Source organism: Patagioenas fasciata, chromosome 10, assembly GCF_037038585.1.
Source record: "Patagioenas fasciata isolate bPatFas1 chromosome 10, bPatFas1.hap1, whole genome shotgun sequence".
Classification (NCBI taxonomy): Eukaryota; Metazoa; Chordata; class Aves; order Columbiformes; family Columbidae; genus Patagioenas; species Patagioenas fasciata.
This window is the reverse complement of record NC_092529.1, coordinates 8081289-8108349: the sequence shown is the minus strand read 5'-3', so window position 1 is coordinate 8108349 and position 27061 is coordinate 8081289. Positions and strand designations below refer to the sequence as shown.

General features: G+C 39.2%; 1 protein-coding gene across 3 annotated transcripts in view; it reads left to right on the top strand.

The window, feature by feature from the left end:
- IARS1 (isoleucyl-tRNA synthetase 1) overlaps positions 1–26596 on the top strand; it is a 106568-nt gene extending 79972 nt beyond the window's left edge. For 2 of the 3 annotated variants that reach the window (XM_071813037.1, XM_065845301.2), the window contains 10 exons: positions 6987–7161; positions 7926–8038; positions 8318–8413; positions 10388–10564; positions 14187–14298; positions 15278–15403; positions 15631–15678; positions 20254–20397; positions 21369–21521; positions 25974–26596. In XM_071813037.1, the coding sequence (XP_071669138.1) occupies positions 6987–7161; positions 7926–8038; positions 8318–8413; positions 10388–10564; positions 14187–14298; positions 15278–15403; positions 15631–15678; positions 20254–20397; positions 21369–21521; positions 25974–26056 (1227 nt within the window). In that variant the 3' untranslated portion in view covers positions 26057–26596. The remainder of the gene's footprint in view (positions 1–6986; positions 7162–7925; positions 8039–8317; positions 8414–10387; positions 10565–14186; positions 14299–15277; positions 15404–15630; positions 15679–20253; positions 20398–21368; positions 21522–25973) is intronic. The other variant, XM_065845302.2, reaches the window with a different exon arrangement.
- Positions 26597–27061: the final 465 nt, after the last annotated feature.

Below are 27061 nucleotides of genomic sequence, written 5' to 3'. Positions count from 1 at the left end.
AGGGAGAACAGGGGACCAGTCGAGATTTTTAAAGAATGTTGCTTAGGAAATAAAATGTCAAATAAAGATGTTAGTCTATACAATTCCTTACACTCATCTGCTCCTGTATGCCACTGCAATACTCTCTTAATGTGTCTCCGTTAGAGAAACTCAGCCTGCCCTATTTCTGAATCTTTGGATAAAAGCCCCTTTTTGTTCTTTTGCGCAGAACTTTCTGAAATTTGCTGCACTTTCTGCTTTTCGTCAGCCATGTGAAAATCCATAGTATTTTAAGAAATAAATTAAAGAGGAGTTTGCTTATAAATAGACTTCATTTATCTGTCTATACTATAAATAAGGCTTTAAACTTCCATACTGCATTTCAGAAGTTGTAGTGAAGGGACAAAGCCTATTACTTTGGATTGCTTAAAAGACTCTTTGTAGAGTGGGCTTTTTTTAGTTTTCATGTTCAATTAAATGTCATTACGAAAAGATTTATGTGCATCTTCTTGCACATCTGTGATGCAGAAGAGAAATGAAACAGTAAGAAGGAATGGTGAGAAGGAGGAGTGTTTCAGCTACAGTGACTGATTTTGATGACCTGTGGTGTCCTTATTCGAAACGAAAAGGAAAATAAAAAAGCCACTATGCCAGGGTGCCTTTGAACTTTTTTCTAGGTGTCTGGGCCTTCAAAACATCTTGCAAAGCAGTGGTTCTTACTACTTAAATCTATTGTGATCATGCATATGTTACCATGAGCTATGCTATATGTAATTTCTCAGTGTTAGCAGCCTGGGGGCTCTATGATTGCCTTGCTGAGCAGGGAGTTAGAGGTGGGAATATCTCCGTGCGGAGACCTGAGGTGGGGTGGAAGAGCCAGCCTGGTGAAGCAATGCTGTTCTTTCTGAACAGCCTTCATTTCCTCTTGCTGCAGTGGTCTCTCCTTGGGATAGATGATCACTTTTCACCGAGCTGTTTGATTGTGTTCCTTGGGGAGATAAGCCACGACTTCCTCTCTGTAACTGCATGTGTTTTGGGGCGAAAAGAATTGCATTTCAAATAGCAGCTCTTTGCTAAGAAAGCAGAATTCCAAAGGAACTGATTTGTTGTTGATGTTGGGCAGAATGCGTGCGTTAGTCTTTTATGTAAATTGAGGATTACTTCACGGCAATAATTTCTGTGTAGTAAACTGTCTGGATTTTCACTTGAATCCTTCCCTTATGTGATCTTTGTGTGTGACTCTTGATTCAACAAGGCGGAATACACACCAGCTTTCCTCTCAGATGAGAAATGAAGGAGTGGTCTTGCAAAACAAAAACACCCAGGTAGTTGTTCACATGTTGCTCCCTGTCCTGATAGAAGCATTTCTGAGGAAGGGATACTAGCCATGATGCAAGGGCCTTGTTAGAGAAGTACAGTGTAATACAAAAACTAACAACCCCCCAAAATATCCACTTCCTGAACTGTTATAAGAGATTTTATGCAGAAGTCTTAATACGGCTTCTGAAGGCCTGCGAACTGCAAGCTTAGCCTTATGTCTTGCGCTCTCAAATCTGCTGATATGAAACCATCTCTGTTTAAATGAGTGAAAACCAGAAGAAAGAATTTTGAACAGCAACATAGTTGTACATCTGAACATTTATGAAAGACTTCCTTCCCTCCCCTCCCATGATGACTTCACATCTGGAAGGTGAGCCATAGGGGTAATTTCATTATCCTATGAAGTCTGTTGTCATCTTGTGTTTTAAGTGCTTGTAGCTTATATACTAAAACCAGATTACTGTTACAGCTTAAGTCTTTGTCCTGTTTTACCTCCAGCGTACTTCCCAAGCTACTGGCATATTAGTGTTTGGCTTCTATGTGTTCTAATAGAGTAACCGGATGGAAACGCAGGGATTATGCACAGTTCAGAGTGGTTCCTTTTCTCCAGCTCCATCCACAGCACTGAAGCTTTGGATCTGGCATTGCAGAGAACTTTGTCTCCTTGCCGTCTTCAGGAAACTCTTACCCTGTTGTAATCACCTTAGGAACATTTTGCTTCTTAGAGCTGATATAATATAGAGCTGGTGGGTTCAGCAGTCTGTCTTTGGTTTGTGTTTCTGTTAAATGGCCTCTGGAGTATTAAACAAAATGTGTTTCTACTTATAATTGGCCTTTGGCCTTCCTGTCGTCTTTCATTTGTCAGAATCTGTGACGTTCCAGATCAGTTGATACATGTTCATGACAGAGTCAGTTCCAACAGCTGTACTAAGGCATGTTGGTAGGACATGAAGTATAAGGTTATGGTGCTTTTTATTTAATTGATTTTTTTTTTCTTTCGTGTTTTTGCACTCTCTAAAGGCAGTGAAATGGGTCTTCAAAGATAAGTGCGAAAGGTTCTTTTGCTATAGTAGTAACCACTGACAGTACAGTGTCTAAGGGTTTTTCCCCTGGTTCAGCAATGGCGTCACTCTTACCATACACCTGTCCCTGGTAGGTTAAAGATACTTTCGTCCTTTCAGTAAGTATCTTGTGTAACACAAAGTCTAGTCACATGCTTAAAATGTGATGGAACTTTTTTAGTTCAAGTTGTCATTGTCACCATCAGCTACTTTGCACTGACAGAACAAAAATCTGCATCTACCCAAGCAAGATCAACTCACCTCACTTGTTGTGGAGAGAGCAACCATGTCACTCTAAAAAATTTGAGAGGTGACTGGAGCAGCAGAGGGTCTCTTCAACTTCTAATTATGTATTACTCCCACAATACCATCTCTCCCCAAGCCTAAACATACATCTGAGGAAGGCTTCCAAAAATTCTGTGGGCTGCTGCTTAAGAGCACTGGCTGAAGGAGTCATGGCTAAGTGCATGAGACTTCTAGATCAATGTTGTATGCTTCTTGCTTTTGGTTACCGTGAGACTTACATTCTTAAGAATTGTGCACTGAAGGAATTTTAATTAAAAAAATCTTAATTGATTTACAAGCGGGATTGGTAGGGCTTTTCTGTCATGTTAGCTTATTGATTATTTTTCTTACACTTGGCAGTTGTGATGCTTCACTTCAGAATTGGTATTATAATTAATCATTTCAATACCTGGATCTTTTCAATAGCAAGATTTTGTCAAATTTAGGTTAGCGTTTATCACATTTTCTTGCTCTGAAAACTGGATTTATGGTTTTTACAGAAGCCATTTTTAAAGGAGATGAGGTTGCTTACTCAAATTACTTCCAAAAAGGTAGCTGATAAAATTCGCTGTCAACTTTTACAGCTAGTAAAAGGTAACAAAGAAGCTAACAACCCTGATGAATTATTACATAATTGGACTGTATAAATGTATGTTTTAATTCATATTATTTTTGCCACAGCAAACAAAGCTAAGGTATGTTCTATGGGGAGATGAGTTACAGCAAACTCGAATACCTTTACGGAACCACAAACACAAAATACTGTCTATTTTACTATTTCTATTATGTATCTTAAGATTCAACAAGCTGATGCTGAAGCTTCGTATGTGTTTTATTGTATTCCATAGCAAACAATCCGGTTGTTTACTAGAACTGTTCAGAGCTCAAGAGGTTAATGAATACAAGCAGAGTGGGTAGTATTAGTTGGGCTGTATTTGCAGCTTTGTGCATCAACCTCCTACATATTCAGAGCTTTAGAACCTTTAGTTATTGCCAGAAGTGTGTTTCTAGTAAATTTGCAGGTGCCAGAGGTTATCTATAAGAAAAATTACACCGTTTGATGTTAAGCAGTTGCTGACAGAAGAATTGGAAAAATACACTTGTCAGTTCTTCAAAAATTTCATTCATCACTTTTTCAGAAGTAGCTGTATTCTTTGATCTGCACTCTTACTCTATAATCATCAGAACGTAGCAAATCGTTTAAATAAATGGATTTTAATACTAAAACTTTCAAGAGTATAGAGTTGTCACACAAAAATGACCAAGCTCTCAAAAGGAAATAAACCCAGAAATGTTTAGCAACAGAACACAGCTGCATTTTATTCATTTGTACTTGAGGCCTTTTACAAGTTCAGGCTTTCTATGCCTAACTACTTCCAGGGAAAGCTTTTCTCTGAGTAAATTTTAGGCTATGCACAACCAGAATCTTGTTTGCATCCAGCCTTTGTATACCCTTCAAATCCCACCTCTGTGTATGACTCTCATCAAAGAGAAAATTGACTTCCCCTTCACCAAATTCAAGGTCTGTCCGTAGTTCATAACACTAATGGTGTTACAGTAAAGTAGCAGATTGAATCCATGAATGGGCTGAACTAACTGATGTGTGAACTGTGGCAGCCTGTGGCCCTTCAGTATTTTGTTTCTTACAGTATTTCACAATCAATATTGATTTTCCTCTGTAGGATGTTTGCTCAGAGCGCGGCCCCGCTGAAGCACAGCACTGGCAGGTCCGTAGCTGGGTTACTGGTCGGTCTGGTCCAGTCTGGCACGTGGCACCAACTAAAGGCCTTTGTGCATGGGAATGCCTCAACGCACAGGTCCTCCCGCTGGCGGTGGGAAGGACTCCTTGCCTCACTTCATGTGTAGGAGACTTGGAAGGTGTGTCAAGGAGCTATTTTTTATTTATTGAGAAGCTAAAATTAAGATCTGTTTGAAGTCAAAGCACCACATTGAGGCAGATATAAAGAAACTGAAGAGACAGGCTTGCTTTTTTCAAAGAATCTATTTGATTATTGATAATGTGTGCTGAAGAGCAGTATCCTAATCTAATTAGTATAGAGAACTTGCCCTGATGGAGTTGACTTGTATGTAATTTATCTAATCAGGCCCAAAGTCATCTTTAAATTTGTGTTATTTTTTGGATTGTTATTTATTTTTTCTCTATGAGGTCACCATTTACCACTTGTGGGCTCATTTCCAACAGGACCCTATTAAAACTGAATTTCTGAAGTACTGGTACTTCTCATTAGATTTCCTAAAAGATGTATTGAATAAAACTAGATTCCGTTGTATTCTTGGCTCCTCCCGTCAGTAAGACTTCCTAGGTAATTAGGCTGTAGCTCAGGGGTTGTATTTAAGCCTTACTTCTCGATCTAAATGTTTGGCTACTTGCTAGTCCTGTCATGCTGACGATACCATTTACTTCTGCTTCCTAAATGGCTCAGAGTAGCTTGCTTGCCAAAGGCACTTGGTGATTCTGTATCATGTTGACGTAAACTTTACAACCTTCTGGTGGAGATTTAAACACAAAATGCTTCAAGTATTGGGCAGTCTGACAGACAAAACCTGCCAGATTATAGTGAAATGTGCTCCAGATACGTGCGGCTTTGTACCCATTGAAGAGTTGCTTGTTGGCAATTAAATCTCTCCAGGATCTGTCCCCGGGACGTTACACTGAGAATAGAGAGAGTGAGGTCATGTGAAACTGGAAATGTAGGTAGCAAGTCCTGTCTTGTGTGTATTTCTTACTTAGCCTTACAAAGCAATGGAAAACCACAGTCTCTTATAAAGGCACAAAATAACATTGGGAAGCAGTGCTGTTCTTTACAGGAGGTATATACAAAGACAGTATTTCTTGGTGTTACTAATAATGTGTGTAATACATTTGTTTGTTGGAGAGAATTAAGTGTAGAGCGAAGAGGTTTGCTGTGTATTTTCAATGTTGGCACTCTGTGATGGCCAGGGTGTGCAATTAGGGTTTTGGGTCTTTTTAATGGTGGTTTTTAATGTGCCTCTGTGATGAGGAAAACAATTGTAATTAAGAACCTAAGCAATGACTTTGTGGTTTAGCCTTGTGGCTCATCTAGCCCATCGTGCTGGCTCCCACAGTGGTCGAGTCCATTTAGAGAAAGCTCGAGCATCTGGCCACCTCTTGCAGTAGATTCCTGTCATCGTCAGCCATCTGCAGCTATTTAATTAAAGATATTCAAGGGCACATGTCTGCCTGTTTCCTTTAACATCTTTTCATGTGCCTACTGTTAAGAGCTTAATTCTTTTTGAAAGTTGGTGGTACACTCCTGCTGGCCTTCTCTGGTGGCATTAAGTTCCAAGGGTTAACTGCTTGTTTGTTTTCTGTTTTAAACCAATCTCCTACTATTTTCATTGCATAGTCCTTTACTTGAGGGGTTGTTTGGAGATTTGGTGAATAACAGTTTTACACTCCTTACCTATCTCTTTTAATTTTTTAAATCTCAGTCATATCCTCTTTCAGCTTTCTTCACTCCGAAGAGTTGTAGCCCTGGCTTTTCCTCATATGGTAGCAACGCTGTCCTTTAGTCCGTTCTTCTGTAAGCTTTTCCACAGCACCACTATATTCCCCTTCTGATATGAGGACAAAACCTGCACACATTACTTACAGAACACAGGCACACCCAAGTTTCTCTGGTGGCAAAATAACATCCTCGGTCTGGGGCCTCTCCTGAAGTTCCTGCAGGTTTTATAAGCTTTTTGGCTGCCCTCGCACACTGATCTTCAGAGTTCTTGTGCTGCAGAGCAGCACAAGAGGTTCTCTGAGGAAGGTGGTTTTCTGTTCAGTAAGTCCCTGGAATGAACAGATAAGAGACAAAACGAAGGAGTCACATTTGTACAACCTAAACCATAAAATTGTTATAGTTTTCTAGCTAAATGCATACTGAAAAGACTCTTTTGGCAAAATTTGTCTTCCTGAATTTTGCCAGACTGTTTTCTAATGCCATTGCACACAAATGTAATAGTTTTATCTCTTCAGGCAGTTGTAACAATAAAGAAAAAAGGTTGTTGAATAGGGATCTGATTTGAGTTGAGAGCTGACTGGTGTCTATTAATAACAGTGAGATTTCAGCCTAAAGGCTGAAGAAGAGGATAAGATCTTCTCCTGAAGGATAGTTTCGATATTGGTTGGGTTTATTTGCTCTTGCAGTGTTGGCAAATTACTTGGTTCATGGAGACAACCATGTAAAAAATTTGCAGCATGAGACCCATCATTTCCCTGTATTCTGGCCCCTGGTTTTGTACCCTTTCCATTATTGTCAGAAATGGCTGTTCTTTAGCTTTGTTTTTTTAAATCTTGATGTATTTGCATAGGAGCTCAATGTACGTCAAGTGACGTTATCTGCTAATAAAGACAAATACGGAGTCCGGCTGAGAGCAGAACCGGATCACATGGTGCTTGGGAAGCGCTTGAAAGGTGCATTTAAGCTTGTCATGGCCGCAATCAAAGAGCTGAAGAGCGAGCAGCTGGAGGAATTCCAGGAGACAGGTACATAGTGGTACAAACCACTGAACTATGGCAGTTTTGGCCAAAAAAAAGAAGATCCAAAATCCTTTGGCTCATCACAAAAAAATCAAGCAATTGCTCTTGTTTAGTGTGTATTGATCAAACACTTGCAGGAAGAGATGCAAAAGTATCATTCTGTGACTTTTGGGAATTTACGGCCCACTTCTCTGTTATCAACCCAATTAAATTTTACGTTAATGAGTAGAAGAAAAGTTATTTTTCTTATATTGCTGACAGTAGTTAGGAAGTGGCCATGTATACTTATCTCATCCTGTTCTCCTGTCTAAGTGTTATTGTAAGGCCAAAATGAAGTAGAGGGTAAGTTGTTCTGTAGGGCTGAATCTAATTTGAACTGAGTATATGTGGAGTGCTTTATATTCTAAAAGCAGAGCTTCAATTCTAGATTTACAAGTAGCTGTGAATTTTCCAGCTATACCTGTTTAGTTAACTGCTTGAGTATAAATTTTTATTTAGTTGAGCATACAGGTTATTTTTAAGTTTTATTCTATTTTATTTAGATAGCACACAAACAGTTGCTAAAGAATCTACATTTGAGAGAGTTCTGCTGCCTGTAGAAGTGCTTGTGTGAAAAATCTGAACGTGGGATAGTTCAGTGTTTCTTACTAACTGCTTAATTGCTGTTCAAATGTATTGCAAACACACTGCATTTCATGTGGTTGAAGACTGATACTTGTCTTAAGCCCACCCTGGTTGTAAGAGATGCTCTTCATCTGCCGATTCTGCAGGCACCATTGTTGTAGAAGGACATGAGCTCCACGTGGAAGATCTGCGTCTCATGTACACCTTCGATCAGGTTGCAGGAGGATCTGCACAGTATGAAGCACATTCCGATGCTCAGGTATTTTATTGGTTATCTCTTTTTTTTTATCTTAATAAGGAAAGAGTTTCTCTAGAAGTAATATGAAAATGGCAAGGTGAAAGCTGGGCTGGTTTTGTCTGCTCAGTTCAACAAATTCCAGGAGTCTATCTTCTGAATTTTTGAGATGTTCAAGTGTTCTCTTCAGCATGGCATTTTGTGAGGAGCTCTATGAGAATGTACCTGAGCTTCTGAGTGAGTTAATACCAGCTTGTTTCAAAGTTTGTTACCTTTTCAACTGTTTTCTTTACATCATCTCAGGTTTTAGTTCTGCTGGATGTTACCCCAGACCAGTCCATGGTGGATGAAGGAGTTGCCCGGGAAGTGATTAATCGCATCCAGAAGCTTCGCAAAAAGGTTAGAAAGCAACGCTTTGAAGCAAGACATTTTAATTTAAGCAATCTTTGGGCAATTTGCAGCAGAAATAGATGTTTTTAATTAAACATGAAGCACTGTGTCATTTTCTCCTGATCAGACATTATTTTCATTTTGAATTTCCATGTTAGTAAGTAGTTAGAGTTGAACAACGAGGTTGCTATGCATCATCCATAGTGTAGTAACTAATTTATTTATTTTACTGAGCCTCTCTTGTATTCTGACTTGGAGCCCCATAGCAGTGGTTCGGTCCCGGGTAAGCGACTGTCAGGCCCGCCTGCCTCCTGCAAGTGTTACGTCTGTTATGTATTGTTCTGGTGTGATACATCAGCCGGGCTGGGGAGAACTGAGACATTTGAGCATGGGACCGCTATAAAAACCAAACTTGTGGCTTAGCAAATTGCAAGAGGCATTTCTGGCACCGATTTGTGTATCTACATTAACGATTTTGCTCTTAAGTGTTCTCATACATACAAATGATTCTGTCTGACCTTTACATTAAAGCACTCTGAACCTCTTCCTTCTCTCTACAATACCAGTCCAGAAAGTGCTGTACTCACTATCTCCATTTTGTGCCAAGAAAGTGTGGTCACCACAGAGGTGAGGGCCAGTCTAAAAAGCCTCTAATCTGGAGTGGACATTAAGTATTATCTAACTCTGTACAAAGAATTCTAAAGGTTTCAGAACCATCAAGTTTAAAAAAAACTCATAAAACCAAACACTCCCCCATCCCCTCATTCACATACACATTGCAGATGTGGAACATGTTGTTCTGTGATATATGTAGGGTTTTCCTACTTGACTAAGTTGGTGCCAATGTGGTAGAATTTGCATCTTTTTCAGGCTTATGTCTGAAGAAATCTGGCAAGAGCTTGACATGATGTGTAGAGAAAATTTTCATGGGCTGCGTTTTTGGGAGAGTATATCTGTACAGTTAAGAATCTGCATGAATCTCCAGTATAAGACTGAAAAACTACAAACCTGGACCAAAATAGTTATATATGTTAAAAAAAAAAAGACATGTATATGTATATATGTAAAGCTTATGTAGATTTATTTCCGTGTAAAATAAAAGCAGGAAGGAATGTGGCCATGAAGAGAAAACTCTCTCATAAGTTACCAGATGATTTAAATTTACTTCTGTAATAACATAAAGCCATATTTTGTTCTTACTTAAATGAATATCAAAATACTTAATCCTGCCTAATAATTAACATGATGCTAGTGTGCACTTACTCTGTCGTTCTTTCATTCCCACTCCAGTTATAGAACTGTACACATAATAAAAACACACAGTAACCAGTCCTAGCATTAGGGCAGTCATTACTTCTAGCAGATTTTAGAAAGTTTTCTTAGTGCTGCTATTTTTTCCCTTGAAACCATTTTCTTACTGAAGCAGAATTTCACTCTAAGTCAGCTTTAAAGAGTGCACCATTCAGGTGAACTGCTCTTTTTCTGTGTTAGTGTGCGAGATGTGATGGAACTAGTATGGAAACTTAAAAGCTGGGTCACCACCTTCCAAAAAGATACCCAACAGTCTCCCAGACATTTGGTATTACGAAAATGTCACTGGTTGAACATTTGTTCAATGAAGAGCCAAGGGTTTAATTTCACGCTGACAAAGTGTGTAAATGTAAGTAAAATTCTCATCCAGAAAAGCTTTTAAATGAATTTGGTAGGCCTTCAGCTCACTAAGGGGGTGAGCTGGTAAATGAATTTGAAAGTGAGACATTCTGAGTAAAGTATGTGATTTGGTAAAAAAAAATCATGTTTCAAGCCTCTTTCCTGCCCTTCTGACAAAAGAGTTGTTTTCTTCTGAATCTTTTGTGAAAACAAATGCCTGGTAAATATCTTTTTAACATATTTTTTCTTCAACTTAAGAGATATCTATCTTTTAGCTTGGATACATGGAAGTCAACTTGCTGTCGTTAACAGTATGTTTGGTGTATCCTACAGCGAAATCTGGTTCCTACAGATGAGATTACAGTGTACTACAGAGCACAGCCAGAAGGTGACTACCTGGACACTGTTGTTAAGGAACATACGGATTTCATTTTTGCAACAATAAAGGCTGCCCTGAAGCCTTACCCGGTGCCTACCTCCAAAGACGTTCTCATCCAGGAGACAACTCAGGTAAGAAGGAAAAAGCATTGACTGCATAGTTGGTTTCATTGCCTGCTTTTAGCTGAACAAAGTGCCTCGGTTACAGAAAAATTGTATGGTAGTATTTTTATGTGGGATATTGTTTCATATGTTTTGTGGATATGGTTTCGTATTTATACATTTCATATTAGTCTTTTTGCTTTAAAAAAAGAAAATGGGTGTTCTGTATGTGTATTATACTATTACTTGAAAATGAAGCCGCTTGGGCACCAAAATAAATATCCTAGGTAGTTGTTTGTGTAAGCTTAATGCACGTTATTTGTAGTTGGGTTAGTACGTTTTTCAGACAGCAAAAATATTGTTGCTCTGATTTCTCTCAAGTTAATATGCTTTTGTATTAGAAATGTTCTCCTTTGAGGCTAAATGTTACCTTTTGGCCTAAGACCAACTTCACATATTAATGTCTGAGGATGCTTTTTCTGCCCCTGTCTCTACTAACAATGCAGTTTCTTAGATGGGCTTATTCTTTCAGCAGCAGATTTGAACAATTTCCTTTGTTTTATTTGTACTGTTTCTTCTGACATGTTTTGAGAATACTTTTGCCACGGTTTTGTTCTAACTTCTTATATTCAAAAGGCATTCCTAGAAGAATTGTGGATGAAACATTCTTCCATCGGAATGTCATGCTAGACTAGGAAGACAAGAACAAATGATACATCCGACTTAAAATTTGATTTACAGGATGTCTTGGGGGTCTGAGATTAGCTGAAGGGAAAGTGCGTATTTCATCCGTCTTACTAACAGTCTGTGTAAAGGAAATGTTTTATACTTATTAATTACACTTCTAAAGTTGTACAGATTTGGAACAAAGCTCTGTTTGGCCTTTTTCAAAGCTATTAGTTCAATCTTGAGACAAACATAGGGAAAAACAGTGTGTAAAAGTAGACAATATTGTCATTGAGAAATTGGTCAAAATATTTGGCTATTTCTTCTAAGCACTTATTTGACTGGGATACTGCTGATGGACAGTTTGTTAAATCAACATCAAATCTGAATTGCAATATAAAAGCAGATAGGAAAAAAAACAAGTGTAGTGCTAGGAAACACTTGTCTGATTGCCTCTGAAATTACCCAGTACTTGAGCTTTACGCCTGGTTGCTGTGTCGTTCTGTGAAAGCTTTCCTGCCTGTGCTAGGGTGGTTCCCCCCCCATTATTATTTTTCTGGTTTTTAAATCTTAATTTAGCAGATTCTAGTGAAGAAAAATGTGGTGGAAAGCTGAAAGTTGAGTCTATTGGATTAGTTGTATATAATGCTGTCTATATAAAGATGAAATCTTGCCCTGACAGGTGCTGGTTATTATGGATATAATTGATAGCTGTTGTCAGCAAAAAAAAAGACATCTGTTCTGTTTTGGAAATGGTGAGCCCGTATGTAAACCAGGGAGAGGAGGTTTGTGGGTCAGGCTATGCATTTGCACATATATCAGATCTTAAACTGAGAGAACCTAAAAAATTATAGCTGAAATAACACTCTATATGGCAGAGAGTTCTGTGTGGCTATTGCAGTTGATTAAGTTTATAGACATGTGATAATCTTGTCATGGTCATGGAGCTGCAAGTGCCCACCTGTCAGCTTAGAATCTTGGATGTGGAGGTTTTTTTCAGACAAAACCGTACGCAGTAGTTTATTGCAAGGTCTGTGTACGGAATCTATAGAGTTTATGTATGGTAAATGGAAGCAAAGAAAAGCTTTTTAAGTAAATGCAGAGTTGTTTGTTGTTATTTTACTTTCAGGAGTCTCAGTCCCTCCTTACAGAGTTAACCTGTGGCCTTGGCCACCTGGGTTGCCCTCCGCGCATTTGGATGATTCCCGTGTCACAGACTTGCTGTGCCTCGAATTGTTAGTCAGATAATTAGACTTCAAAGTAGAGGTTGCAGAGAAAGAGGTGACAGATTTCAGTGCAACCGTAACATCTTCCTTGGAAGTGGCGCTTTCTGGGCTGCGGAGGTGAATTACTTAGCGCAGATGTTTGACTCTGTGCTCTGTTTTTTTCTGTTGTAACGAGCTTGTCACATTTAGAGCCATGGATAAAAATGCCTGAGGTGAAAAAGCTCTTCTTTAGGGCTTTGCTTTGGCCCTTTGGAGAGTTGAGGACAGCTGCAGCTGTGTGCTGTAAGTCTGTGGTTTGGTACATCAGACAAGGCCATGGTTGCTTGTGTCTCCAGCAGTCAGAGCTGCCTTGTGCATTGTACTGACAGTGTCAGGCATAAAGACCAGGAAGATGCGAGTTCCAGCCGAATTCTGCATCAGCTGCCTTCTGTTGGTGGGGGCTGATAGCAGCACTGACATGGAACTTGCCTTAGAGACCACTGGGCACTTTCGGACATAAAAGCAGATGCAAGTAAAAATAACAGAGTGTGTGATTCCACAGGTGAGTTCATAAATTACAGCAGCTGTGACGGGATCTTTGCACCAAATTTCTGAAAGCTATTAAAAGGAGTATCAGAAATCTCCACAATGTTGAATATATGTGAAGATTGGGAGAAAATGAAATGCAGCCTGTCTTTTGTACAAGTAATTTGATTGCATTCAGGATCAGTGTTTCTGTAAAATTATGCTGGATCAGTTTTAAATAGAAGGTCTTAATTATGAACTCTTCTCCCAAAGACTTGCTCTCAGAGACAGCAAAAAAAAATCAGCGGTTGCTCAGAAAATACTGGGAAGGAAAAGCACCTACTTGAAAAATGAATTTTTAATTGCTGGTAAAATTGGGTAAACACAAAATTAGATTGGTTGCTCCATAAGCGTCTTTCCCTACTTTGCAATAGGAGCTCAGCGAAGACCAGCACTTGAATGTTTGTCTGACTGTGAATCTTACCAAAGACTGTCTCTAAATTTACAAAAAATTGGCTTAAATGGCTACGTAGTAGCAGTTGTTCATAGAAGTGGTTTCCTTGTGATATCTGTTTGAAGGATCTCTTAATTAAAATTCGTAATCAAAGTGTGATTCTCATGAAAAGCAGTAAAGGTGCAGGAGTAATACCAGCTTGTACTTTGCTCAGGAGGAGACCCATGCTTGGAAAAACTACCAAATAAGTCTGTTTCTGTAGTATTGCTACAAGATTCCCAAGTGTCTTCATCCCGTTTCTCATACTTGTTCCATTTCTTGATGGGGTGCTTTTAATTAAGTTTTGATTGATCCACTAATTACTAATGGGGAGATATGCAAAGGTTGACTTGGTATCTTGATGGCCCATTGGAGCCGGTGAAAGCTTCTCCAGACAGCACCTGCAAGCGGGGCCCAGATACTTGGAATTACCTCCGGAAGGGTGTTCCTCTCTTAACTATTAATATATTCACTTCTGGATTATATTTTCAGAGACACTCATCACTGCTCGTCACTTGTGAAAATCAGGCTGTTTATTCCTCTCCGTTTTTCTTCTGTGTTAAACACTGTTATATCATTAATATATGTTAAAGATAAATTAATACTTGAAGCACTTTGAAGGAAGATGTGGCAAAAGTGGCTGTTTTATTGCAAATCAGGTTTAGTGCAATACAAGACCTTAATGTTGTTTATTTAAGGAAACTATTTTGTTGTGTTTGTTTAAAACAATATTCAAATAATCATAATATTCCTCGTTCTTCAGCTGAAGGGATCAGAGCTAGAAATTACACTCGTCCGAGGTGGTTTGTGTGAGCGTGTTGGTCCAGCCTGTGCCTACGTCAACCTCAAAGTTTCTGTTAACGGGACAGAGCAAGGTAGGAATGTACTGGGTTTGATTTGTCACTGGGGGTGTTAAAATATTATTTGGAAAACCACGTGATGAATGTTGGAGCCATGGATTTGTTTGAAAGATGGTGCAAACTCCCTTCCAATAGTAGCTTTAAATACTTCTTTAAAATAAGTTTATTAAAAGCAAAAGCATGTGCTGTCCATGAAGTCTTCTGCTGTGGACCTGAAGTAAATGCTCAGGTGTGCACATGAGTTCTTTATATTCTGCAGAAGGGTTTGTGTGTGAATATATGGAGGCGTACACAGTCTATATTTGTGTCTGTACGTTCCCCCATGCTCAGAGTGTGGACCTTGAGAATTTTGAATTCTCGATGCAGCCCCGTAAATACAGGTGATGCATTTCTCCGGAGGAGATACTGGTTTTGGAAAACTTGGATATTAAGTGTAGAACCAAAAAGAATACTTAAAACTAGAGAACATGACTCTGTCTTATATAATCAAAAGACGAGTATAGTGCTAAAAGTATTACAATTGTGAGTTAATATATTAAAAGGGGAGAAAACTAAATGTACTGTCTGGAATTTTCTTCCTACATGTGTTTACAGTTTGTGTGTTGAAATGAGTGTGCCTTGTTCAACATGGTTACAAAGCTGCTTACTTGAATAGTCATGGATGTAACTGTACAGGCTGGTAAACATCTCAGGGCACACAGTCTGACAGTTTTTAGTCAATGTGTTACTGGATTATAATTAAGTAACAAAAATTCAACTACTTTGTTAATAAAACCAAATATAACTGCCATACTCTAAATCTGAAGTGTACTTGAATCCGTTTCCCTGTTTTCTTCCCTCTTTCTTACTACAAAAATTTATGGAAGTTGCAGTGTTGCTAGTTTTAAGTTAGATTGGAAACTAACTGGAAGTAATTAGAGAAACTCATTAGAAAATCATTGAGACTTGAGTATTGTTTCCAAACTGCATTTTAATTTCTTAATTTTGGTTTTAGATGGTGTATTGCTGCTGGAAAATCCAAAAGGAGATAATACTTTGAACTTGACTGGACTTGTAGATGCTGTCTCCTGCATTTTTGGTCTTAAAAATTCAAAACTGACAGTTTTTAATGGAAAAACAGGTAAATGGAGTATGACAAGGAAAATTGAAAGTTTTTCTAATAGCAGCTAGGAGTTATTTACTGTCTAATTTTTCTATGTACATACAAAATTGTCAAGAAAATGCATAAGGAAATATTCTATTTTACAGTACTTAGCTTATGAGACTGTGTTATAGTTGCATCAAAATGTTTCCAAAAGCTGCTGCTAAGTGATGCTCATCTCTTCTGTTATCTTATTTCCATTGCAGTTCTCATCAGGACAGAATCTGATTTATTTCAGAAAGCGCTTTCATCAGGTGCAGGCAATGCTCTATATTGATGGCGAGCTGCCACCAGCTTTTGCATGCCTTTTTTTTTTTTCCCTAATGCCGCAGTAGGCAGGGTGAGAACTTAATTTGAATGCAAACTGCAATCTGTAGAGGAAAAAGTGTTGCTTTTTCACCCTAGAGAAGCTTGAGGATCCCTGCATTTCTTCATTTTAGAAAAATCTATGGAATATTTTTGCAGCTTGAACTTGGCCTCTGTTAAGGCTTGAGAATGTAAATTATCTTCTGTGGGTTATATATAGAGTTACAGGCTATATCATAGTTGTGTTCATGACAAAGATAATATAGCTGAAACAGGGAAGAGAGGCGTTATGGAAGATGTTGCAGTTAGTGACTGTACTGGCAAACTGACATTCTCTCCCGTGATGAAGATGCTGCTTAATTATTACATTCCATATACTGTTTCAGTACATCAGAAAAAGTTACAACTTAAAAATCAGCACACTGAGAACAAGCTTACACTAAAAACCAAATGCTTTAGTGAAGAAATATGGAAGGTAGAGTCCTTAACAGTGGCCACGCTGTAATATGGCTTTAGACGTGTTTCAGCACTCATAAAAACTCCTTGTACGCTCTTAGTGTTATTTACAGGCACATCTTGACCTTCAAACTTCGTCTGTTTTCACACCATTAATATTAAGTCTAAAATGAGCGACACAGAAATTCTAAAATACTGCAGAAGCGATTACTGGATGGCTGTAGAAACTTCTGCTTCTGAGTTTTCATAGCAGTATTACTGAAGGAACATCTAAGGGGGAGGCACTCGAGTGGCTGTTGTGAAAGGCTGGTTTGGGTGCCCACAGGACTGATGAGGGTTTACAGTTTGCCTCCCTGTCAGAAGGGGAACAGCCTTGTGTCTGTCACTTCACTGTTACTATCTCAATCTTCAGTTTTCTTACTTGTCTTTTACTGGAAGTAGTTCCAGAAGAATTTGGGGGGGGGGGGTGGTTTCATACCAGATGTGTAATCGATTTGTCTTACTGTGGTAAAACCTCTTTCCAAATTGTGCTCAGCTGAACTGAATAGTTTTATCATACAAAATTATTATTCTCTGCTTTCACTTATAGGGAGTTCTGGATCTCTCAGTATCTTCAAGTTTCAGGTATATTTTAAAGGAGGAAATAGTTTTCCTTGAAATAATTTTCCCAATAGTAGTGATATACTTCATAGTGCCCACAGAGGTGGGTGGGCACTGGTACAGTTCGTTACCATCACAGATACCAAAAGTTGACCTGCAAAAGGCCAAGAAGAGTTGGGGGACTCTCATCTTATTCAGTTCATTAGCAGCTTGCCTACTTACCTGGTTTGCTTTCTGCCACTAACAGGCCAAAAGGAAACAGCATAAATCTATTAATGTTGAATTCCTGAAGTGGTAAAGAAAATCTGAACCTTTCCTCAAAGATTCTTTTCCTCTGTGGCAACAAAGGTTTTATTTCTTTCCTTTCCATGTTGCTTTTGCCATGTAGGTATCATTTTGGGATTTTCCATCTTGGCATGCTGATTTTAATCTTTCACTCTCTGCCCACTTGTTAACAACATGAAAATTCCCTTGGAATGATTGGATTATCAAATTCACTTTTGTTGCAATTTGGCAGAGATCTCAAATAAGTACCGATCAGCAGAATATAGGACTCCCCGAGGAGTAAGGGTGAAAGGTATCTACAAAGAAAATAGCACTTAAAGATGATGGAGAATAGAACCAAGGTTCCTGATGTTTGGCTGGCATACAATCCCTTTGCTTTATTGCCCAACCTTTGCACGGGTAATGTTAGGTGAGGCCTAATGGTGATTCCAGGGTCCCCTTAGGTGAGGCCTAATGATGATTCCAGGGTCTCTGGGTAAGGCAGGGGGTTGGTATCAGATGCTGCATCTGAGAGGAGCTGTGAAGAGAGCTCACGCACTCCGGACAAATTCTTGATGAATGGTTCCCGTGTGTGTTAATAAAATTGTGACTCAGTAAAACCATATTTCTGGCTCCTTATTTTCTTTCCTGTGGTTCTTATGACCGTCCACTTTACTTGCAGTAACTTATTATCTTGTTTTCTAATTATAATGAAGATTTACATAGGGTTGTGTAATGGCACGAAATCAGGCAGTTCTTGTATTAGTGCAGGCTGAAATATGGTCTGCCCTGTGATTTTCTTTTTGCTCTAGATCGCTAAAGCTGGAAATTTTGTAAACTTCTTATTGGGAATGCATTTTCAGTTGCACCTGGCTTTAATGGAAGTAGCCCATATTGAAAAAGTCCTATTTAAAAAAAAATCAGTTATGGGAATAAATGGAGCTGTAAAACATGCTGGGCTTAGAAAAGGAGTGGGGGGAGGAAGGTGAGGGAAAAGTCCCTGTATAAACTTCATAGAGATGGAATAAGACACGTACCAAGATTTTTTAGATGGCTGATTTTTTTAAAAGCTCTATTCGTAGCACTGTTTTCTGAACAAGATTACAAAAATATTTTTTTAATCTTTAATTTTTAGCAGGCCGTGAGGCTGTAAGGTATCTTAGAAGAATATTACCACTTAAATCTCAGCTTCAGGGAGAACGGACTTTAAAAGTGATTTTAATATTGATGAGCACTTGTACTATCTGCTTGTTTTCAAGTATATTGTTATAGATGAAAAATGATTCACTTTTTTCCTTGCTCTAACTAGAGAGTTGTATGAGCTGACTCCATCGGCAGCGCTGTACATGAGCTGTTCCTTGTGACGGTGTCAGTGATCCTGTCACGTAAAATGCTCAATTAGCTGAACACACAGATGGCCATGGCTGCAGCTCGTGCCCTGTCACCCTGCACAGACCCCCGGTGCTCCCTGCGCCGCGCTCTGGCTCTGCTCGCCATGACCTAATAACCGTATGGACATGGCGAGCAGCGCTGCTCCAGGGTTCTGCGGGAAAAACCCTGCTGCTGACTCCCTTTCCATATGATGAAGTCTTGTTAATTCCTCTCCAAATCTTGTTAATTCCTCTCGGCTTCTTAACTGAGTTATTTTCTTCCTTTCCTGTAAGTAAAACCAAAAGCCAAGTCCCCTCCTGTGCTTGAGCATGTGCCTGCACCTCAAATGTACCAAAATAGCGTTTGGGCAACTGGCAGATTGCCGCCAGCGCTGGAAACTCTGCAGTCTTGAGAACTGAATTTTAGGAGCAACAATGAAGTTTTGCCTTTTTTTTTTTTTTTTTTTTTTAAAGCATATATATATATATGTATATATACACACACACATATATAACATGTTGCTTTTTAAAAGATAGCATTTTGGCATCTTAGCTGCTTGTCTGAGGTCTCCATCCTTCCTTAGGGCAGTCTCACCAGCCTTCCATGGTGCATCACACTTTGGTCTGTGGCAGCTGACAGAATTTGGGGAGTGATTACTTTTTACCTGTTCTTTTTCACGGTAGTTGTGGTTGGTTTGTTTGTTAGATGTTGTTTGGTTTGGTAGGGGGGTCTGGTTTTCATTTTGAGTTTATAAACATGACTGGAAAAAGGAGTGCCCTTTCTGCCCCCCTGAAGTTCATGCAGGTGAACTGATGGAAAGCCATCTTTGTCAAGTGCAGGCTCTGTGACATGTGAGTAGGGCTGATAGGGAACGAAAACTGTTGGGAGGAGGTGACAGATGTGCCTGTTCTGTATGCATGGGCAATGCACAATTCTTACAAGAGTTTAGATCTACTAATTCTTACTGGTTTTGGTGTTTGGAGTTCTTTTGTAGCTGCTAAAGCTTTGTAGCAGAGTGTGATGTTATTTCTCTGTATCTTTAATGTTGTGGCTATCAGCAGCTTTTTTTTGTCTGTGATAAGGCAGGCAGCTGCTCACGTAGGTAGCGCAGAATGCAGCCTTCCGTACCTCATTTGTATTACAGAAACCTCATCAGCTTCTCGTCTGAGGGCTTCCAGGGTGCTGGTGTTACTTCTGAAATCCTTGGAGACGTAGGTCCTGCTTTGGGTCTGATCTTCCACCATTTTCTAAGTACGCATGGCTGGAGTCATCTGCTGAATCATCAGCTACTGCCAACATTAAACACAAATTTTAATGCAGGGTGCATTATTCATGAGCTAACCAGCCACTGATTTTACATTTATTGTCATCTGGAGTTTAATGAGAGAAATGTCCTGATGTGACACATCAGTGACACATATCCAGTGCAGCTTCAGCTAGTGAAATCAGGGTAGAGGCAATGATTGTAGGTTTTAATTTAATGAGATAAATTGTTTGGCTTAAGTGAATGATTTCTTGCTTGTTTTAAGTTATTTAGCTATCTTTATTGCATGAGTAATCATGTTGTATATTTATGTGCATAAGAGACATTATATAGGAGCTAATTTCCACAGCAGATTTAAGTACTCTGTGTTATTAAAAAAACAAAATATTTCTGCAGAAATTCCAGTTTTCAAAACAGAGAAATGCTCTTTCTTAAGCGAGGAATTGCAAAGAGGGAAACGCTTCCACCGTGGAATCAGTGGTTAGAAAAGGCTCATTGTCAGCTAATGGAGTGAGAGCTGGACCTCGGCTTCTCTGTAATGGCCTGACTCATCTCATTTCGCTTTCAGAACTGATAAACAAAACTGACTTGCTTAGTCTCAGCGGAAAGACTCTGCATGTGACAACAGGGTCAGCACCTGCTCTGCTCAACTCCCCTGATGCTCTGCTCTGCCAGTATATCAACTTGCAGCTGATGAATGCAAAACCGCAAGGTATGGTGGATACTGAGCCCTCCTCGCGTACAGGCTGAGCTTTTTTGTGATGCAGGTTTTGGGCACCATTGCGTACTGATGAAGAAAAGTACATATATTTTCATTGATGGCAATTTTTATTTTTCTCTTAGTACGTGCTTTCTAATAAACACAACGTTTATATTTAGCTTTTCTTTCTCTTTTCATAAAAGAAAAACGAGAGCCAGTTAGAGATAAGGGACAGCTTTTGAACATGAGCCCTTCAGCATTGTTCTCCTGTTTATGACCATCAGCTCACCTGTGTGGTTTATTTTGAAAGGCTGAGTCTAAAACTGATCAAAAATGAGGAGGGCAGTGAAGGAGCTGCCAGCTGTTTCCTGAGGCATTGCCAACAGCCCATGGAACACTTCTCAGTGCTGTTTAGAAGCCCAATGAATTGTATTATTAACCTGGAGTATAAATATGTGCATGTAATTCTGTTCCACAGCTGCTAATCTTGTAACTTCTCTGAATCTTCACATGGAAAAAGTTGTGTCCTTAGTCATTCTCTCTTAATCTCTGCCAGAGTACGAGTCTGTTCTAGGCTGTCCATGTGGAATCGCATTGACACTACTGGGAACCTACTTGGGCTCAAAATTTGTTTTTAACTGGTGATTTGCTCATCAGTAGGTGCTTTGAACTTCTGTAGTTGTTAGTGGTTTGTGTTTCCAGTTGAAATATTTCATGTTTCCCAGTCTCCAGGTTTTCTAGTTCACCAGTATAAAAAATTCTGCAAAGTTTTATTTGTCAAGCTGTTAATAATCACTTATACTTCCAATTCTATAGTTCATCAATGTATTTAGTGAATATCTGTAAGTAGGTTGGTATGGGGAGTTACTCAGCACTATGAGGAAATGGAGATGAAATGGAAGAAGAAATTCTAAATTTCAATTTACCATGATAAATTAATATCATTCCTCACCAATAGTGATCCAACTGTTTTATCTTGTTAGAATGTCAGAAGGGAACGGTGGGGACTCTTCTAATGGAAAACCCTGTTGGCCAGAATGGATTAACGTACCAGGGTCTTCTACATGAAACAGCAAAAGTTTTTGGGCTCCGAAGCAGGAGGCTAAAACTGTTCCTGGATGAAGCACAAACTGAGGGTAAGCACAAACTTTTGGTTTGCTTGTCCAAAGATACTTGGAAGTTTTTGCTGAGGAGCAGCTAATGAAACCTGAGATCTAGTTTAATTACTAAACACATGCTGTTTACACGCTGGCTTCTAATTTTGCCCAGTAATTCAATAGTTATTTAATGAAGTCCTTTAAGCACACATGTGCATTTAGAAATTCAAAGCTCTAATGCATTCCCTTCATGAAATGGCCAAGACAAGTTGTGTAAAGGTTTTTTTCCTTTTGAAATAGAAAGGTCAGTCAGCAGCGGAGATTTGTGCTGCGTGCTGCTGGGACTGAGCAGAGACAGCAGATCTCCTCCTAGGAGTGAGTGAGTCTGAAGTGTCAATATTTTAAGAACCTGTTCCAATTGTTCCTGTAACGTTCATAGTGTTGCAGATACTATTTTTTTCTTACTTTCGGAGAACGGGAGTGGGTGGAAAAGAGTATCAGATCTATTTTAGAGTAGTTTGAGTAGGTCAGACTCTGTAGGGTTCAGCAGCTGCAATTCATTCGGAATACCTGGGAAGCAGGAAGCTTTATCACACAGTCATGTATCTGAAATGTTAAAGAATCTTCCAAAACCATGGACAGATGGTGAGGCTTAGAAACAAGAATCTCTGATTCATGAGAAAGATAAAACTAAAGATGTACTCACTTGTAGTGCCAGAAAGTTGGACCTGAGAAAGATTTGGGACTTTATTTGATGGGAAAAATAGATTGGAAACTACGTGGTAGAAAACCCAGATATTTGTGTGTTCAGGAAAATTCAAGTCTTCAAATGAAACACTGTCAAGGATTCTGTCTCTGGTTTATCACGGTGGTGTGATTTACAATTGGTTTGGGAGGGATACGTGGCACTTAACTTATTCCATGTTAGGTTACCTGTCCAGAACGTAGAGGTCTTGTTTGAACTAGTGATCTAATCGTGGGGTGTGCTGGGTTTCCTCTGGGGTGCCTGGCAGCTGGTTTGGGATGAGGAGTGTGGCTGTAGCGCAGCTTCCCGAAGCTGGGACCGCTCACCTGTCCCCGGCTTGAAGGGATTCCCATAGGATACATTAGAATCAGAGCAAGGGAGGGGTGGGTTCTCTTGTGCATTTTTTGTAGGTGTGTGTGGGTTTTTTGTTGGTCTGTGTTGTTTTGTGTGTGCGGGTTTTTAAATTATCATTTTTATTTCATGTGACCTGAACTCTGTTTATTCAAAAGCCATTTTTGTAAGTAAAATAGATCTCAAATATTGATGAGACTTGCTAGTGATATTTTGAGCTAATGCTAAAAATAATATGCTGAATGGTGGTAAGAAACACAGAGAACTGGAGTATTTAGAAGCAGTATTTAGAAACAGCACAAGGCACAAGAACCAAGTACATCAACCACACTCACTTGCATAAACAAAAAACGTACTTGTGTGTGAAACCTTGCTGACCAGGAATTCAGCCATTCAGGAACAATTGATTTTGTATCTATTTCTCTTTTCTGTCGTTGTTACAGGGCAGAAGGGTTCACAGCAGCATATGACTTAGTTAAGACACTAAAATAACTACTGCAGAAAACTTTTGAGCTTTGAAAGAGGAAAATGTATAGCCTTTAAGTCTCAATTTATGTAAGGATTTTTTAAATGCCTTTACTTAAAGGGAAATCACTATAATATATTTGTAGTATGAATTCTACAGAACTATTTAAATAAAGTGTGTAAAGTGACAACTTATGATGATGTGAAAGGTCAGATTTGATAACTCTTCAAAGGCTAAAACAACTGATTTGGGTTTTTTTGAGGCTCAGAATGTAGAGAATTTGGTCCTGAAGGTTTATTTGTGTAGCTAACGAATGCTTATGCCATATAGCTATGCATCTGCTGTCTCAAATTTAATTCTCAACATGCAGCTCTTTTAATAACATTTTAATGGTATAAACACTGAAATGGTCATATTTTATCTTCAGATCTCTTTAAGTGCTGCGTATAAAACAAATATTTTGATGCCTTTGGAAAACATTCATTCAATTAATGTTTGTGCATTGTTGCAACTTTGTAATCCCCTACTCATCTTTTTGTCAATATATTTCAAGGTCTTACCTTCAAAACAAAAAGTTCAGTCTCTTTTCTTGAGTAGGTTATTCTAATGATTTATTCTAAAAATATAAATTATTTGCTGTTTGAAAATGTTTGAAAATAGGCCATGAGTTGGGAGGTTGATGCCTGTCCTTATAAAAGGAAAAGAAAAAAAATCACTTGGAGGAAAATGAGGTACCAGTTTTGAAATAATTATTTTGATAAATGCTGTCAGGTGCAGGCAGTTGGGGGTCTGTGTCTATTGCACAACAGCTTGCCAGCTTTTCAGAAGTGAATGTGGTTTGCACCCCCTTTTGGAATACGGGAAAAAACATTCCGTAGAGAAATGTCCAAGTGGTGAGCGTTGCTTATTCGTGAGAATGAAACACGGGTTACAGGCGGCTGATTCAGATGCGTTCGGAGTGGAGGCAAAACTTGTTAATGTGTCAGAGCCGTCCTGCGGAGGAAGCGGCGGAGCCAGGAGGTTGTCCTTCTCTCGATAAAGTTTCCATTTCTAATAGTAATTATTGTCTTAAATACTGTTGAAAACAGTGGCTTTATGTAGTTCCTCATTATTCAGGATTTTTAAAAGAAATAGTTAAAAAGAGGACTCTGAGACCAAGTTTGTAGTTTGTTTGGCTGCTCCTGCAGACCAAAATAACTTCCTTACATACGGATGTAACATTTTCCTTGGGAGGGAAGGAAGGTTAATGAGGAAATAAAGCACTAATTGTTGAATTGAATTATATTCTCTAGTTCTGTAAATGGGTATTCAGCTGCTTGAAGCAGAGCATTACACTGGAAGAGAACTCCTCAAAAACAGTACCATCAAGATCCATAAGGGCTTCTTAATCAATTAATAGATGGCTTTTAAACTTTGATGCAGACTGTATCTGCTCAGTCTAAAAATGAAACATTTTTTTGAAGGAAGATGGGGGCCTTGATGTTAGAAGAAGCCTGCATGCTGTTACGTGAAGACCAACCTTCTCGTTGCTGTTTCTAGAACCAGTGTTCACTTCGACACGTTACTGAAAACTAAACTGCTTTTATATGGTGTCCATGGAGACACTTGCCAGACTGGCCTCCCCCAGGCGTTTGCACACCCAGGTGTTTGCACACACACACCCCCAGCCCCTCGGTTGCTGCCGGCTGGGCAGAGTTAAAGCAGCGGAACTTCAGCCGTCAGTCCGTGACACAGAGCAGTGCACAACCAAAGTGTTTCTACTGAAAAAACACCCAGCCATTCGGAATGTTATTAATCTGTGGTCTATGCTAACACTAGTGCCAAATTTTAAATTTATCTTTTATTTGCTTGTGTTGTCTTTGGGGATTCTAGTGTGCAGAGGAACACCGTAACCCCCCCGATATGCTTTTGCTTTGGTTTCAGTGGGTGTATTTGTGGTTACCGCGGGGAAGTTTCTTAGTAAGGAGACCTCTGGGATATTTGTCATTCAGATTACTTTTATTCCAAAGCTGTACCTCCCAGTATTCACAACAATCTGCTCTGTCCTTGGGGGAGTTTGCTGCAGCTGATGGGTGCTGGGAAGCATTGAGCTAGCCAACGTCTAACTTCTTGGGAAAAATGCTCTGTGTGGTGGCAAGAAGACTGAAAGGGATTTTCAGTTCCTAACAGCTTTTCCTGTAGCCACAAAGTACAGTTACTCTGTGTTTCATAAATAATCATAAACCCTGAAATCAGCCTGTTGGAAATAAGCCATATCCTTAAAAGAGGTTTGCTGGTGAAACTTCATCCTATTACTGTTCCAAACAACATGCCTATATCTCTGGAAAGTCTTCAGGAATTGATCTGGCATGCTATGAAATTCTTTAGGCATACCCAGCAAGATTGCTACGTTAGTTTTTCAGAGACTGCTACAATCCTTGTTTTAAGTATGAAGCTCCCGTTAATGTGTGCACGTTCCTATCGTTGTGCTCCTTTGCACGCACCTTCTCTCTGCTGTCAGGGACAGGGCGCTGGAGGAGGCGGGTCTGTGCGGCCACCCACACAGCGTGTTTACACCGGACTCTGGTTGTCCGTGCATTGTGTCGTGTTGTTAATATTGACCTCATATCATTGCATTATAAAATTTTGAACTAGATATTTTTTCTGTGGGAATAGGCAAGCTGGGAGCTGTGGGCTGACGAAGGCTTTCAAAAAATTCTTTGTAACCTAGAACAGCATCTTCATCTCTTGTAGTGGCAATCCTGGTATGTGGTGACACTCCCTTTAGTGCACCCTGCTTTAACAGGAGGGGATGTTGAGCTGAGCAGTTTCTGTCCAAGTCTCACTTTGAACCAGTAGAACTGTCTGAGTAAAATATTTTTAAATGTTGTTTTACCTTCACCAAGACCACTGACTGTTTCCTTCTGTTTCTCTTGTTTTCTTGGTTCAGAGATCACAAAGGACATCTCCATGAAGAACTTGAACATGAAGACTGTGTATGTTCGTGTCATACCCACCACAGCTGAATGTTGAGAATTCCATTTTTATGAATAAGACCATGTAGACTTTTTTTCCACAAAAAATGAAGTAAAATCAGTAAGCGTTTAGATTAACATCCAAGTTGTATATGGTACTTTTAACATCCCAAATTGCACACAGGATGTTTTCTACCAGTGCATGTCTAATATGCTGCTCTTTGACTTCAAATACAATGTATTTTCATGATGTTACCTTATGATACTGTAAAATCGGTCCAGAAAAACATCAGAACTCCTTAACTTTAGATATCTATGCAGTGATTTGCCTGAAAAAATGGGACTAGTACCTCAGTGATGCTGTTCTCTGCCTGCCCTTTATGCAGGGGGCATCCTTGATTTTTCATGGGTTACCTACAAGGCTCTATGATACATATATTATATATATACACCATGTTACAGTAGCTTTGAAACTTATTTAAGAGTTACCTGGATTCATTCATTCGAACTAGCTGGATTTTCATGAAGTGTTTGGCTGTTGGTTTAAAATACTCCCTAATTTCAAGGCTTGGAACAATAAATTTGCTTCATCTCCAAACTCTTGTTTCCTTGAGTTCAGAGTACTTTGCTTCCTTACATGTTCTGAAGAAGACAGCACTTATAGCACTGTATAGATCAGGAAAACCTAGAGAAACTTGAAATCTGAAAATGTCCATACTGAGTGCTAATGACTGTTTGGATTGTGATACCATCGGGCTTTGTGAATTATGTTTGGTTACAGTTTTGGAGGAGAGTTTCAGACTTAAAACCACTTTTACATTGAAATTAGTGTTGGGTTTTTAGTTTTTATAATGGTCAATACAACTTGCCAGACGCTTTACTTGTTAACTCATACATCCATAGGCAAGTGAAATGATCAGGCCTCTTTTCAGTTTGGGGATGTTTTTTGGCTGGTTAAGTGTGCTGAAGTTCTAGTTTAAGTTAAGTTCCACCGCATTTCAGCGTGTAGTTAACGGGTGTTGAGCTCGCTGTTGTACACACTGGTGTGCCAAGGGACACGTGT